Here is a 15928-nt window from a genome sequence, read left to right on the forward strand (position 1 = left end):
TGATTGCTGAACTTTAAAATAACCCCATAACAGATGGCTTTGTCTTTTTTGCTGATTGGGTAAAAAGATTAACCTGTATTTCTTTACGAGGATAAACTGTCTTGGACAAACTCACTCAACTAAAGACCAACCCTGTTTACGTACAGGAGAGCTACTGATAGTGAGACAGAGAAAAGCTAAATCTAGTACATTGTTTTTTTGCTCCGGGGCTTAAGGCTTGATCTCAGATTTATGAGTCACTCACTGCAAGAGTATCACAGCACAGCACCATCCCCTGACTGCTCTCAGAGGACAGAGAGCAGACGATCGGAAGACCTAGTGCAGCCACAAGCCACACTTACTCACTGCTGTGTGTGTGTGTGCCTGCTGGGAGTCAAAGTGAGATGAGTCTCTGCTGTCACTAGTTGTCAGAATCACTGCATCATCACTGCCACACACACACATGTAGTAATTTCTTAGAGAGATGACCTGTTTCTCTTTGTCTCTTCTCCTTTAGCTCAGTAACTTGGACACATACCGGTCACCAATGACCAGTGAATGATCTGCCTTGAGACAACCAAGTCTGTGTGGCTCTCTAGCACACACTCATGCAGTTTCCAGATCTTTCTCATGAAAATCAAAAGTGTCAGATTGGCATTTGACATACGCCCTGAGTACAGAGATCATGCCCAGCCGTAAACATCCTCCTGACACACACACACACACACACACAGCTGACCTTGTCATCAACACACACACAGTCTGTAAGCTGTGTTGTTGAGCTCATTCAGCAACAGAAAAGTCTGTTTATCTACTATCAGAAGGCATTCAGCATGTACGGCGGCAGAGGCGGAGATGATTTATTTATCTGAAAAGCGCAGCAGCATCAGACATCCATATGTCTGACTGTTATGTGGCCCTGTTTAATCGAATGCATTACTTTAGAGATCATACAGTGCAATGACTTATCAGCATGCTTCTGGATAGTTTCACATCTCATCTTTTATTAATGTATTAATGCTTTTCATGTCACAAGGTGGTTTGTGAACAAACTATTATACTATGTTTTATTAAGTTCTGCCCAAACTTTTTAGATAAAGAAAAACAATTAAAAAGTATATAATAGTATATAATCATAGTATATAATCATAGTACTATTATTATTATAACTTTTTATATCTAATTTGTATTATTATTATTGAACTTTATATCTCACAATGTGGCTTTATTTCTTATTTTAAACTAAAATTAAACTTATTATTTTTATATTTGTATTTATAGTTTTTATATGGAAATGCACTCTAAAAAATGGTGCTATATAGCACTAATAGTGGTTCTTTGGCTCGTAATCATAGGGGAACCACTTTTGGTGCTGTAACTCTTGGTGCTACAGTGGTCCATCACCAGTTATCTCGGTGCTACAGTGGTCCTTCACCAGTTCTTTGACAAAGCACCAAAAGTGGTTCAACTATGATTACGAGCCAAGAACCACTTTTAGTGCTATATAGCACCATTTTTATTTAGAGTGTGGGCATAAAAATTTACTACAATAATAGACAGACGTGGGGAAAAATATTAAAATAATGTTACAGCAGTCCATAGAAGATGTCCAAACATATGAGAAACATTTTATAGATTATATATGCATCAGATGGTCTGTTAATACTCCTAAAGAAAGTTCTCTGTTAATCTCTTCTGCCTTTAGGATGGTTCCTTATAGATTTTGAGAATACATTTTTCATGAAGTTTTTATTAATTAGTTGGTGAAAAAATAAATAAATAAAATAAATGAGTCAGTTGCAGTTACCAAAAACCATAATGTAGCATGTTCGAGCTTATGTGTGGTTCGTCAGATTTCTGTTAAAAGCTTTTTGCTGGACATCCTGCACATTGAAGTGTATAGTGGTCATTAGCCTTGTGCGTGTGTAAATGTTTCTTATAGTTTTGGCAGTTGCCAGAATGAGATAAAGAAATGAATCAATGAGCTTCAGATCAGACTAAACTGACTCTGCAGACTATATGAAGTGCCTTTTACTATCAGTATTATATTAAAACAGTAACTGATGTCTTTTAGTAGGACTCTTTAGATGCTCAGACACTTAGCTGTTTTGTTCTGAATTTACAACACTTTTTTTGTGTGATTTGTAAGCTATTTCTTCACAATTAGTGCATAATTAGATACAAATGTGTTGTTGGTAGATTATTAGCTTGTCTAAATTCATTAATTTCATTGAATCAGTCTTTTTAGTCCATTAGAACGAAAAAAAATCCTTTATATTTTTCAAGACAAAAGCAAAGATATGAAGACCCCGTACGTCAGCATAAGTCATACAAGCGTGGTGACTGAGCACTGGTTTTCAGATCAGGGGTAAGTGGAGCTTCTCCTGGTGTTTTTGGTTGCTAGGTAACAGTTAATGTAGACCAAAAATGGCTGTCTCATTTTTGTCTGTGATGGACTAGATATTGCATTTAAAAGCCAAGGGTTGTTGTTTTGTTGGTGTTTAATTTGTGTAATGCAAATCAAAATGCTAATTATTAGTAAGTAACAATAGCGACTTGTGCATAGTTTGTGACACTTTTTTGTACCCAGACTGAATACATTTGCGCTCATGAAAGTGTCTATGTTTGTGTCTGCCTTTTGGGGCGTGTGTGGATGTAGTCACATATCTATATTATTTTGAAATTATGTAGTCGCAATATATTTTATAGCATAAGACTGTTAGAAAATGACAAACTGAATGATAAAAAAATAAACCGGATGTCTGAGGGATCCTGTTGTGTTATCCCTGTCCTGCTGCTGGATAACAGAGAGAGAGAGAGAGAGGGAGCGGGATAAGCCAGAAGGGTCATAGGATAAGAGGTCTTCTCTGTTACCACAAATCCCAGATTACATCCAAACGGGACAATGCCATGGCTGGACATCGATCTGTCATAAGGACACGCCCACACACTCACAGAGGCCTGTAACTCATCTGGTTTGTCTATGTATTAAAGCAAGCAAAGACTTTATTTAATTGAATCGAATCCCTCATTCGTTTGCTATTATCTGGGCCAGTGGAGTCTTAGCAAGCCCAGCTCTGCCAGACATGATATCTTAATTAGAACGTAAATCCCTGGCCTATGGGAGTTATCCAGCGTTCGGCCTCAACCAGCTGAGAGGACAACAAAGCGGATGGCATTTGAACATGGTTTCAAAAGGCCTCCGGTATGCAGAATGGTGGCAGTAATAACTTGTACTAAAATGTAATTTATTCCTGTGATGCAAAGCTGAATTGTCAGTAGCCATTACTGCAGTGTCACATTATCCTTCAGAAATCATTCTAATATGCGATTTGCTGCTCAAGAAACATTTTTAATTATTATCAATGTTGAAAACAGTTGTGCTGCTTAATATTTCTGTGGAAATCTTACATTTTGTCCTGTCACCTTGCTGAATAAAAGTATTAATTTATTTTAAAGCATTACTGAAATGGTTGTGCTGCTTAATATTTTTGTGGAAACCATAATACATTTCTTCAAGATACTTTGATGAATAGAAAGTTGAAAAGAACATTTGAAATGGAAATATTTTGCAACATTATTTATAAATGTCTTTACTGTCACTTTAGATCAACATAATGCATTCTTGCTGCATAAAAGTATTATTTAAAAATATATCTTACTGACCCCAAACTACTGAACAGCAGAGTATGTGTTTGAATCCAACAGAGGTTTCCCTCCAGAGCTGATGCATCTTGAATGAAGAACAGAGGCCTCTGTCTGTTTAAGTTATACAGTTATAAAATGCAAAAATCTCTTGCCATTGTTAAAATTGATAAATTAGGACCCATAACAATGGAGCATTATGTGTAATGCATGAAAATAAGCAAATCATTATATATAATAATTATGCCACTGTAAAGATGAAAAGATACTAAAAGCAATATATATGTGGTTGCCCGACTGCCACACTAACCTGTTGCTTATTCAAGTAACTTCACTATACATACAGTATATATTTTCAAAGTCTTTCTCTTGTGAAGGGGTTAGAGGAGGAACTGTATTTAGAGTTATTGCATGGACCTTTTGAGCTCAGGTTTGTACGTTTCCCAAAAGTGTACCTAGAGGTTCTCCAGAAGATTCTGAGGAACTAGTGCCTACTTTTTTTCTCTTTTTTTATGATTTTCACAGGGATGGTTAAACTGCACTGTAGACACTTGTTATCTTTCATCCGCTCTCTGACTCAGTAGACAAGCTTCTTCACTTAGTATGCTCTAACATTGTGCAAAACCTTCACTTTTGGTTTGTAAGGGAATAATATAGTCAGATATCTTTAATGTTTGTTTTACATGTTGTATATTTTATGTTATTCATGTTATATTCATGTTTAAATATTCCTGTATCTAAATAGTAGAACATGGCGCTAGCAACACCAAGGTCATGGGTTTGATTCTCAGGATCTTGATCTTAAATGCATCGTACCTTAAAAGTCACTTTGGATGAAAGCATCAGATAAATGCAGAAATGTCGCTATTTTATAGGTGAATGCAACGTTATGCTAACTTGCTTTATTTCTGTGGAGGTTAAAAATGAAGAATTGAAAGAATTTGTGGCTTATCAAGCCTGGTTTGTGTGTCTGCGTGTTGTATCAGAGAACAAGCAGATAACAGAACTCTTTGTATGAGTGTCACTCCTTATCTTTACTCTCTCTCTCTCTCTCTCTCTCTCTATTTCTCTGTCATTCGTTCAGGGATAGCGGTGTCAGGCATTACATTATGTGTGCAATCCTTATTATTCAGCTCGTGCGCGCTGCATCCCTGGCTCGCGCTTTGCCATGACTCGGTGTCATTTCGCCACTAAAGTTACGGAGCACAAGCGAAAGCGAGGAGCGGAACAAACGTGTCTCCTTCTGCGATAACTGCATGCCTGAATGTCTCTTTTTTTTTTTAAGCAGGGACAATGGTTGTTTGAAAACATTTTGTCCATGTGAAATGAGGGTTATTTTAAGAGTAATGGATTGTTGGACAACACAACCTCACACTACAACCTCCCTTACAAAGTCCGTGTTTTTAAAGTCATTATTTTTTGACTAGAGTCTTGGAATGATATCAAAAGCCATGTATTATTTACTGGGTGACTTAGTAGAAAAATATTCCCTATGTTGAGGTTACAGTATGAAATATTTACAGAACTCTGAATATTTCAGCACTGCCGCTCATCCAATGGTTTCCCCAAACCCTGTCTCCATGGCGCATGTGCATGGGGTCGCAAATCCTTTGTTTTTAGTCATTTTAGTGGTCGGCGTTAAAAACTGTAATGAGATGGATTAAATCTCATTACATGGCTTTAATCGTTTTACTGTGTCTACCTCTCATTATGGCCAACTGTCACGCCATTACTGTATAGCGTTAACCTGCTCGAGCCTATGGATAATTGATTAACACTGTTGCCAAACACTCTAAGATCCTCCGCCTGCATTAAAATAGGCTGGATATCTTTGTGTGGTCTATTTTTGACAATCTGTCATTCTGATATGACTGTGCTCAATCACTTTACATTACAAAAAATGATAAGTTCGTGAAGACAAAGGTATTATATAATAACATTTTGTTCATTGGCATTTGGTTTCCTGTCAAATATGAGTTCAGGATGCCAGTTAAAAAAGGTTAAACGCATGCATGTATTTAATATTAATAGATGAGGTGTATTATAATCCTATGGCCATTCTGATCCCGAAGCGCATCATGACAACAGCTCCCTATGCTGAGACAAAAGAAAAACAAGTTCCTGAACCTGCCTGCATCCTCCTTCATATAAAACATGCAAAAAGCACTTTTAGTTGAACTTGAGTATCTGTGAAAATAATATCAGGCCCTTCCGTCAGACTGAACATTACCTTTGAAACGAGGCATGCCTTAATGGGACCGGACACTTCCAACCACCTATCATTTAAGCGTGCGCAAGACAAACTGAGCGATTTTAAAACAGAGGAGAGGTGTACTGAAAACTGGACCTACTTACCAGGATAGCGTTATATACGCATCATTTGTAATGTTTAGGTTAACGTTGTGAGTTAGTCCTGCCGCACAAGATGTGTTAACCATGGTGCCAATTCATCCCGATAGGTATTTCATGCATGACAAGATGTGCTACCCACATTTTCAACACATTTGTGTCTATATCCTGACAGTTTTTTTCTTTCTGACGAAATGTGCATATAGAGATGACAGCTTATGGTAGGTAAATCTTTTAATTTTGTTATTTGTGTGGAATAGTACTGCATGTCGCATGGTGTTTTTTTTTTTTAATGAGAACACTTTCCTCATTAAAATTATTTTTAAACATCTATAGTTATACAATGATTACATGTTTGGCACTTTATTTCCGAGGTCCTAAACATGGAAACGCCACAGAAATGAGCTACGTTTTCGAAAGATAAATCGTGTTTTTTTTTTTTGTTTTTTTTTTTTTTTTGAATAGGCAATCATTTGTAATTATTTATACTTTTCATAGAAAGTCTTACTAATGTCTTTCAATGCGTTCTGTATTTTAACAGACACTCTTTCCTATCGTTTTATCGACGACTCAGAGGGGGTTGCTTCCAGATTTCTAGCAAATGACAATATTACATTCAGCGTCTCTGAGCACAAACGTAAAGGTCAAAATGACGCTTTGACGTTTTCAGTGAAAGGCGCTGTTGCGCGCTGGGTGGTGCTGAAATCTGGTGCTGCTTCACGCATGATTGGCAAACCTGACAGTGATTGACGTGTGTCCATGGCAACCAGGCAGCCAATCTGACAAGTCTAATAGAATATCGGCAGCAGGGGCTAAATGTTCTTTTATTTTGCTCCTCAGAAAACACCTTGCTTTCAGTTTTTTATGCTCACACTCAATCAAAGAAGAGATTTTGCCGTTCAGGCTGCTTGAGCCTGCCGCACGGCATCGCTCCTCAGCTCGTTTGGTTAACTTTTGCCGTTTTCTGACAGACCCGCTGAATAAAAAGACGGGCGAGACGATCGAGGAGCAACACCAGACAGGAGAACCAAAAGAAGATAGAGATTGCAGTCTCCATGTTCCAGCTGCCCATCTTGAATTTCAGCCCCCAGCAGGTCGCGGGGGTCTGCGAGACGCTCGAGGAGAGCGGCGACGTGGAGAGGCTGGGCCGCTTCCTCTGGTCACTCCCGGTGGCGCCGTCCGCCTGCGAAGTACTCGGGAAAAACGAGTCTGTTCTGCGCGCGCGGGCAGTCGTGGCCTTTCACGCGGGAAACTTCCGCGAGCTCTACCACATACTAGAGAACCACAAATTCACAAAGGACTCACACGCGAAGCTGCAGGCGCTCTGGCTCGAGGCGCACTACCAGGAGGCTGAGAAACTCCGTGGGCGTCCCTTAGGACCCGTGGACAAGTACCGCGTCCGAAAGAAGTTTCCACTGCCTCGGACGATATGGGACGGCGAACAGAAAACTCACTGCTTCAAGGAGAGGACGCGGCATCTCTTGAGAGAGTGGTACCTGCAGGACCCTTACCCGAACCCGAGCAAAAAAAGAGAGCTGGCGCAAGCGACTGGACTTACACCCACACAAGTGGGCAACTGGTTTAAAAACCGGAGGCAGAGAGACCGGGCGGCAGCGGCCAAGAACAGGTATAGAGATCTCCACTGAACTGCATAAAGGCGCTAAGCATGTGCAAATGATCTTCGCTTTTATAATTTATTATATTGTCGTTATCTTTAGTTATTATTATCTTGAAAAAAATCTTTGGAGTTTCTTGCGTTATTTCACTTAAAATTAATATCCAATTAGTGTAGATATTGGCAAAGCGCCTTTTGTTCACATATTACCAAAATGTACTAATTATTTTACATATCTCTGCTGATGGATGAGCTTTCATTCCGGGATGATTTATGATTAAAAAAATACTACATTATAGATATCGTAACAAATATTTTCTCTGGGTTTGGAAGCTTAAAAACCTCGCTTAAACAGATTGTTAAATTGACAGCATGCTTTAAATTCTGTAATTCATTGTTTGTTTTTATGCTGCAACATAAATTTCTATCAACTATTTTTGTTGTACTGCCTTAGACAATATGTTACATAACCTACAATCTTTGTTTATAATTAACATACAGTATTGAAGCTATGTTATGCTATAAGAAAAGTTTATTTTGTCTAAACAGACACTATTTGATTTTAGCTCATGCAAATGTTCTTACAATCTGAAATGTTTTTGACAGCTTTAACAGCATATCATCGTCAAAAGATTTTTGTAGTTTCCCCACACTCAAATAAGAGGTGTAAATGCTGTGTTTAATAAATATAGGTTGACAATTCAGTCTTAATACAAGACTGATTAACTTAACCAGATATTTCTGTAATTTATGCATCAGAGAGACGAGGATATTTCTTTTATATCCACTGTCTCCACTGTAAGCTATGAATGTCGATGTATCCTCATTGACATTTTGGCTCTTTTCACCCCTGCAGGATACAGCAGCAGGTTCTGTCCGGTGGCTCGGTCCGATCGCTGGGGGACGATGACACCACAGTGGACCGCCTGGGTCCCGCCTCAAGCCCAGAAGTCAGTCTCTCGAGCAAGGCCGCCACCTCCGCCATCTCCATCACCTCCAGCGACAGTGAATGTGACATCTAACGTGACAGGCTTCAAAAGAGCAAACAGGAGAACTGTAAGAGACAATCTAACAACAACAACAAAACTTTAGTGCCTGCAACCGGCCGAGAGAGAGAGGCTAAAATGAAGGATGGAAAAAAGCGTCACAATTTAATTTTCCAATCGTTGATGTGATCAACAAAATGCGCAGTGCTTCTCATGAAGACAGGTGGGAGTTTTCGAAAAAATCTTCAGTGTCTGAGGGCCGAACCTATTGTTGTATGTGTGCGTGCTTTATCATGAAAAGACTGAATAATGTTTTAATGTGCACTTGTCTTTTTTAATATATAAACGATGTTTATTTACTTATTTAAAATATCATCGGGCCCTAGGCCCTTTATTTGTGTGCTTTTTATTATCATTTTTGTTGTGCGTAATGCTGCGCGTCTTGAAATTTCTGGAAAAAAATGATTTAAAAAAAAATTAAATAAAAATAAAATCACTTTTGAATTAAGTAACGATCGCAAATTCACAACGGTATTTTTTACATTTATTCCAGTGTTTCTGGTGTAAAATTGAGCCATGCAATGTTTTTTTCATGTTTATTTTTAACGTGTCTACCCGAAAAAAAAGTGAATCTTATATCCAGAAGAGCAGATTTAGAACAGACGGGGATCAAATATGTTGTATGTTTTAATGCCTCTCTGCGAGCTCAATCGCTCTCACACTCGAGCAGTAATTGGCTAAAATGCTTCGCGTGGTGTAATGCGCTCTGACAGCACAGGGTCAGCGAAAGGCCGAGACGCTCTCCCGGATGTCAACACAACCTAAACTGTGATCTCCTGCTTAAATAGAAGCTTCTAGTGGCCCAAGCAAGCTGCAGAAAATTCATTTGTCAAAGGTGGTTGATAAATGAATACTTTTTAAAATTGTTTTTCATTTTGCTATAATTTTCTCTCGATTCAAAATTGTTTATATTTATTAAATATGTAATTCACAACATGACTATAATTCACACGTGGCTAATCTAGTGGGCATAAAGCTTTACATAAATCGACCGTGAGACTATAATCATCACAAATTAGTGCTTAATTTTTTTCATATCATTTTTATGATTATTTATAAATTATAGGCTATATGTATTTTTTCTTCTTTGGCAAGTGCCAGAGAACGATAAAAGGTTTTTATATCCTTCCAAATTGCTATTTTTATTGTGAAGAATAATACACGTTTGTAAATAGTTCATAATATTTTAAAAGCATTGCCACGCTATTCTTAACGCTCAAATCTACTTAAGGTGTCGAAAAATGAGTGAAGGAGCAGGCGCTAAAACACAGCACCTCTGTTTCCAAACTGCCTGAAGGGTTCACGGCGCGCACCTGGGTTTAACCCGCGCCATTCATTAACGCTCCCAATAAAAAGCACAAGCTGTATGTTTCAATCTTCTTTCAGTCTGAACAACGGCGGGGCCAAACCAACTGTTCCTTCCTAGAAAAAGGAGAAAATAGGAGCCAAAGCAAGGGAAGGGAAAGGAGCACGGCTTTATTTAAACACTGGATAGAGAATGGTGGAAAATTTCCGTTTCTTTTGAGCGCTGGGGAGTGCAGGGTGGGACGATGAAAAAGTCTTTTTAGCAGTCAATAAGGTTGTCAAATTGGTCAACGGTAATCAGCACTAATGACGAGTTGGAGAGGGCCTTGCTAACAAAGAAGCACCCCGCCTTCCCCTCCCCAAAGCCTCGGCATGAAACTCTCTGCCTGGGTTGCCAGTGGTGTACAGAAATCCAAAGTTTTTCTTTCTTTTTCACTTGTGTGTGGCGTTCCTGGGCATTTATTTGAGGAGTTTGCTGTCTGCATATATGGATCTATGAATAATAATAAAATGCCAAGATTCCTAATTTTTACATCACAAATAGATTCCTTTTGATGCCACAAAGTGCGGGAGAATTGTTATTCGTGAACTAAAAACCCGAATACGTTTATCATTTTGCAGGTGGAGAGAAAAGGCTCAAATAAGCACACATAATACACAGTTTTAAGCAACGTTTAATTAAGTAAATTGAAAAGGATGTGTACACACATTTATTCATATTCCTATTATTACTGCCTGTAGGGATTGTTATAAAAAAAATACAAGTCCTCTAAATTCCTCTCAGCATTAGTGTTAGTCTGTCTTTGTAAAGAGCTGTGAATGGAGCATAACAATTTGCAACTGCACTTTTTTAATCAAAACAATACATACAACTTGGATTTAGCTACTTCAAGCAAACAGCAAACATCTATTACAATTTTCGAAAAAAAGCAAGCTTCTTCTAGGAGAACTCAACTATAGCCAAGTATCCTTTTTGATTTTAAATGCAAATGTCCTCTGAACTCTGTTACACCGATATGGTACTAATTAATCACGATATCGCTCATGTATTACTCCCATTTAATTCACGCTGGATAAAAGCGTCTAAACGAATAAATATAAAGCAAACACAATCTTTATCCTTTAGCATATAGGCCTACTAAGTTATAGGAAATGTATAGGGTATGTGTGCGTTTGTCTTTGGTCATTACTTTGTAGAATGTGTCTAATACACCTTTGCTTCTTGCGTTTATATATATTTATTCAGGTTTCACAACTGGATATTTTTCTTTTGGCTTTTGGCTGCGACCTCTGGTGGTCAGATGTGACGTGGCATGACACCCTGCTCAGTGGCCTTTATACCTGGAGGACAGATGCCCTGCATCATCAAATTGAAACAAATACCACAAATCAAGAATCATAACTCGCCTCTGTAAAAATGTGTGATGTGAATAAATTATAAGTGTGCGTTTATCTATTTAGCATGGCGTTAGGCGCTTTCTTCCAAAGCCACTTACAAAAAAGTAGCATAGTTCATTATAAAAGTGCCTCACAATACAAAGTTTTCATATTTCTGTCCTAGAACGGAGAAAGCTGTTTCATGATGGGCAAGTGTATTAGTTACTGTATGGGTGGAGTGTGCACGGAAGAGTTGCGCCAAGAAATGATGCTGGTCTAGTTGCATTTGAAAGATCATTCGGCTATTTGAGGTAGCTATACAGACAGACTAAACCTACATGGACGTCTACAGACTCTGGATGTCTCAGAAATCCTCACACGAAAATAAGTCATTAACAGAATCGCATTCAGCACCGTGGACAGCTACACGGCAGGAACACTCTTCTCGCCCACAATTTACACTTTTCTTGCCTTGCTTTCTGTATATTTATTTGAACGACATTTTATCATTTTAAATCTACTTCATGATCCTAAGCAACCGTAAAGTATACTCTTAAATAAAATTCTGTCAACTTCACGTCGTTTATTCTGCTAAACACTGAAGAAGATTTTGAGGAGTGCTTCAGCTGTTTTTGACCATACCCACAGAGGTCAGTGGGGTCCAAAACAACACTGGACCATTATTGGCATTCCCTGTATGTGCACTGAGACATCCTCTTTTGTGATCCACAGAAGCAAGTCACGAAAACTGTTTGGGTGAAACTATACCTTTATGGCAACATTTACTGTAAAATACTAAATCAATTTATTTTGAGTATTTATTCGTCTACTTTAAATCTAATTACTGAAACTATAAATCATAACAGAAATAGAAATTACAGAAATTATTTTTGTGAACTTTTCATAATTATAAATAGGCCTATTCATTTGAAGTTCTTAATGTAAGCTAAACTGTCTGTTTCTGGTCTGATCTTTACAGACAAATCAGTAGTCAGAATGCGAATTGAAATCCAGGTGCAATGATGGAGATAATTATTAGAGATAAGTACCTTCATATTGTTTTGACAGATGGTTGTCGTCACTTGCAGTCAGAAAAAATGTAGCCTAGTAGACAAATAATGTCACATACGAGCGGTCAGAAGAAAACTAGCATGAACGTTATTGAAAAACGATAGTGAGCCAGTAATTGTAGCTTTAGTCTCGGATCTTGACAGCTTCTCAATACACTAGAGTTTCTTGGGCAAGACCGTGAGCATTTTAACCATACATGATCCTTTCATCTCAAGTCAATTAACAATATTTTTACTGCAGGAACAATCCATCTGGATCAACCCAGTGAAACATGCACAATGCTGGCAACTGAGTGATAACCTTCGTACATCTAGGAGCCTAACCGTAAGTACACATAATTCTGCAGGTCAACTAAACTTTATACACTCTATAAAATGTTACAATACCAGAATACTTCTTAATTAAAAAACAAAAACAAAAAACAGTTATTTTAAATAAATGCATAATATAGGCCTACAATAGATGAAGAATGAGTTGCTAGCGCAGCTGGTACATATGGGTGTCATTCATGCTTTATTGGAGTGGAGATGTTTTGTTTAAGGGCAAATGAAGAAGAAGGCTCTAGGCATAGATTCTTTGTCTTCTAGAAAATTTAGTTTTATTCAACATCAAGTGTGTCGACATATTGAGATCACATCAGTGTCATTCAAATTACGTTACTGAAATGAAACTTTCTAATGAGTAGATGAGAGTGCGTTGACAAGTGTAGTAAGGTTTTTATAATGCAATACCTCGTATCAGTCGCTAGGGGGAGACAAATACCAAATACATGCTGTCCTTGGCATAGTAGTTCATTTCTAGCCTTTCTACAACCATGAAGCTTTCAAACTTCCATAAGCAAGCTTTAGACTCATGGAAGCTAATCTTTAAACATAATTTTCCCCCTCATATTATTTGGAATAATCAATATGTTTTATCAGCTCGGAAATCTGTTTTCTTCCCTGGTTGGTTCTCCAAGTTTATATCAGATTTAATAAGCAAACAGTGGGGATTTTTATGCTTATGTTGACTTTCTTAATTAATATGGGGTAAATTCTTCAAAACGGGACTATACTATTCTTATAAATTCCATTCCTCCTAAGTTGTTATTTTTAATGAAGTCTTATAAAATATATTGTAATCTTTGTTTAATTATCCCTCGATTATTTATTCAAGGGGTTAATATTATGGCTAATAAGTGTGCAAACACATGTTTGAGAAACTTTGTTACTGCTAATAATGCTTCATCTTTTAAAGCTTATAGAAAGTGGTTGGCACTTTATCCAAATGTTAATTTTCAGAAAGTATGGACAGTGCCAAACAAATTTTTGTTTAGCAATAAAATAAAAGAAGTTCATTTTAAAATTATCCATCATTATTACCCCTGCAACAAATATTTAAGTAAATTTATACAAAATCTTTCTCCACTCTGCTCTTTTTGTCAAGAAGAGGAAGAATCTCTTTCACGTTTATTATATTTCTGTCCCTATACTAAACAATTCTGTTTTCGAATTTCAGCATCTTTACTTTTCGTATTCTTTCGACTATGTAACATTTCTGCGGTTAAGGTTCTCTTTCATTCGGTGGTTTCCGACAGTAGGGAGCTAGAGGATGCCCTGGATTTTATTTGTATGATGGGAAAATTCCACATTCACAAAGCGCGATGCCTTAACTTTAAACCTAATTGTAAAAAGTCGTGGCCTAATGGTTAGAGAGTCGGACTCGTAATGAACGCATGAAATTATCTTCTTAGCATTAATAATAGCCCTAGTTCTCCCGTAGTCTGTCTTCATTTGAGTATTTTAAAGATACAGATTAACTAATTCACATTTTTAACATATATTCTGTTGTTTTCTGTGAAATTGAATGACACACGTCCAAACACTAGCTTGTGTTTTGTGGTGCCTAACATTACCACCAGAGGGCAGAAGAGACACTGTGGTAAATAGACCTGCAGCCACAGTAATTATGATTCTTTCCAGTTTCTGCTAATGAGATAATGAGTCAAGACCACAGAGTCAATGTGTTAGCAAAACAAAGTGTACAAGGCATGTGTGTGATGGACAAATAAGAGAAAAGTGTGTCTGTGGATTCTGTGGATTTAAAAGAATCCACAGACACACTTTTCTCTTATATGTCCATCACACACATGCCTTGTACACTTTGTTTTGCTAACACATTGACATAGATTAATTTGGTCTGGAAGTCTCTTCATTGAAATTTAGTATGTTGAGGTTTAAATAAATTCACTGACAGACATTGGATTTTTAAGTTAAATAACTAGGTACATTATTAATCACAGAAATGAGCACATAAAGAGTAAAGTAAAAAGAGAAGAAAAAGATGTGAGAAGAGAGAGAATCTCTTTTGTAATGCCTGTTGGGAAACTGTTTTGTGTAGTCTGTCCAGTTCTCCCGCTGACATCTGGACTTTACCGGAATTCCATAATCAATGTGAATCTAGATCATTGTGATCCAGAGAGACAAAAATTGCCACTGGAATGTCAGCCAGCAGCAGCATGCCAGAGAAACCTGGATTAGACTACAAGATGAGGGTGTGTGTGGTGTGTGTCTAAGGTTTTGGACTATATCACACTGATCTCATTGTAGTAATTATATCCCAAAAACAGAATGCTCCAAGTCCCTATGAAAAACAGGAAGCTATCATATTTCTGTTTTCATTTCCTGAGTTTTTTCTTTAATGGAGCCATCTAGAGTTTTATCCTGTTCTCTCTCTCCCTCTCTGGGGAGTGAAACGCTGGCTTAATGCTTCCAAGCCTGAAAGAGCTGCCAAAATTAATTCTTTTTTTTTTTTTTCTTGACATGGCTTCTTTTTAAAGATACATATTTTAATGCAAAGATGTTGTAAAGAACTGATATTAATAAAAAAAATATTTAAAAATAATTAAAAAATATTTAAAAGAAATATTTTTGTAACATTATTATTATAGTTGTTGTTGTTATAAAATATTTAATATTTATTTATTATTTAACAAAACAAAAGGGCATACTACAAATAACATAGTTTTAGATAATAAAATAGAATGTACAAATAGGAAAATACATGTTTCCAAACTTATATTACCTATATAAAAGCATTAGCTTATCTCTGAGATGTGTGTTTGTGTGTGTGTGTCCTACTAAAGTACTGTAAGTGAGAAAGGCTGCTTCAGTTTCAGTGACCTTCAGAAAAGTGGATTTCAAAACTGATGTATCGCCCATATCCCTTTCCCACAAACACATGTTAGTCTTTGTCGGGGGTCTGGCTGGTTGAAGTGTTGTCAGGTCCATGCATCATTGGTAACTGAATCCCCCTCTTCTAGCTCTCTTGAGACTCACTTTAAAAGCTCCTTCAGTGTGCCCCCCCTCCCCCAAAAACCCATTTAAGGGTCAGTTTCCTTGAGAGTTCTGGATGAGTGACTACCTGTGCAGGTGACAAACAGATCGTGTGTGAGATTGACTGTCACATTGTACAGGTGGCAAACCAGAAGTATTTCATGGCATTTTGTCTGTGCCAGAGAATGGAAGCAGCACTTCTGACATCAGAATCTAATCAATACTCT

At 37.5% G+C, this 15928-nt stretch overlaps 1 protein-coding gene across 1 annotated transcript; it reads left to right on the top strand.

Moving 5' to 3' along the window:
* Positions 1-6839: 6839 nt before the first annotated feature.
* On the top strand, positions 6840-9093 carry LOC306884055 (homeobox protein SIX6-like). The gene is made up of 2 exons (XM_079439696.1): positions 6840-7600; positions 8445-9093. The coding sequence occupies exons 1-2, from the start codon at positions 7029-7031 to the stop codon at positions 8608-8610; spliced, it is 738 nt and encodes a 245-aa protein (XP_079295822.1). The 5' UTR covers positions 6840-7028; the 3' UTR covers positions 8611-9093.
* The last annotated feature ends 6835 nt before the right edge of the window (positions 9094-15928 follow it).

The sequence above is a fragment of the Barbus barbus genome (genome assembly GCF_936440315.1).
Source record: "Barbus barbus genome assembly, chromosome: 18".
NCBI lineage: Eukaryota > Metazoa > Chordata > Actinopteri > Cypriniformes > Cyprinidae > Barbus > Barbus barbus.

Coding starts and splice junctions, on each gene's coding strand:
- LOC306884055 (XM_079439696.1), top strand. CDS start 7,029: ATGTTCCAGCTGCCCATCTTGAATTTCAGCCCCCAGCAGGTCGCGGGG. Junction 7,601..8,444: donor GCGGCAGCGGCCAAGAACAG/GTATAGAGATCT, acceptor TCACCCCTGCAG/GATACAGCAGCAGGTTCTGT.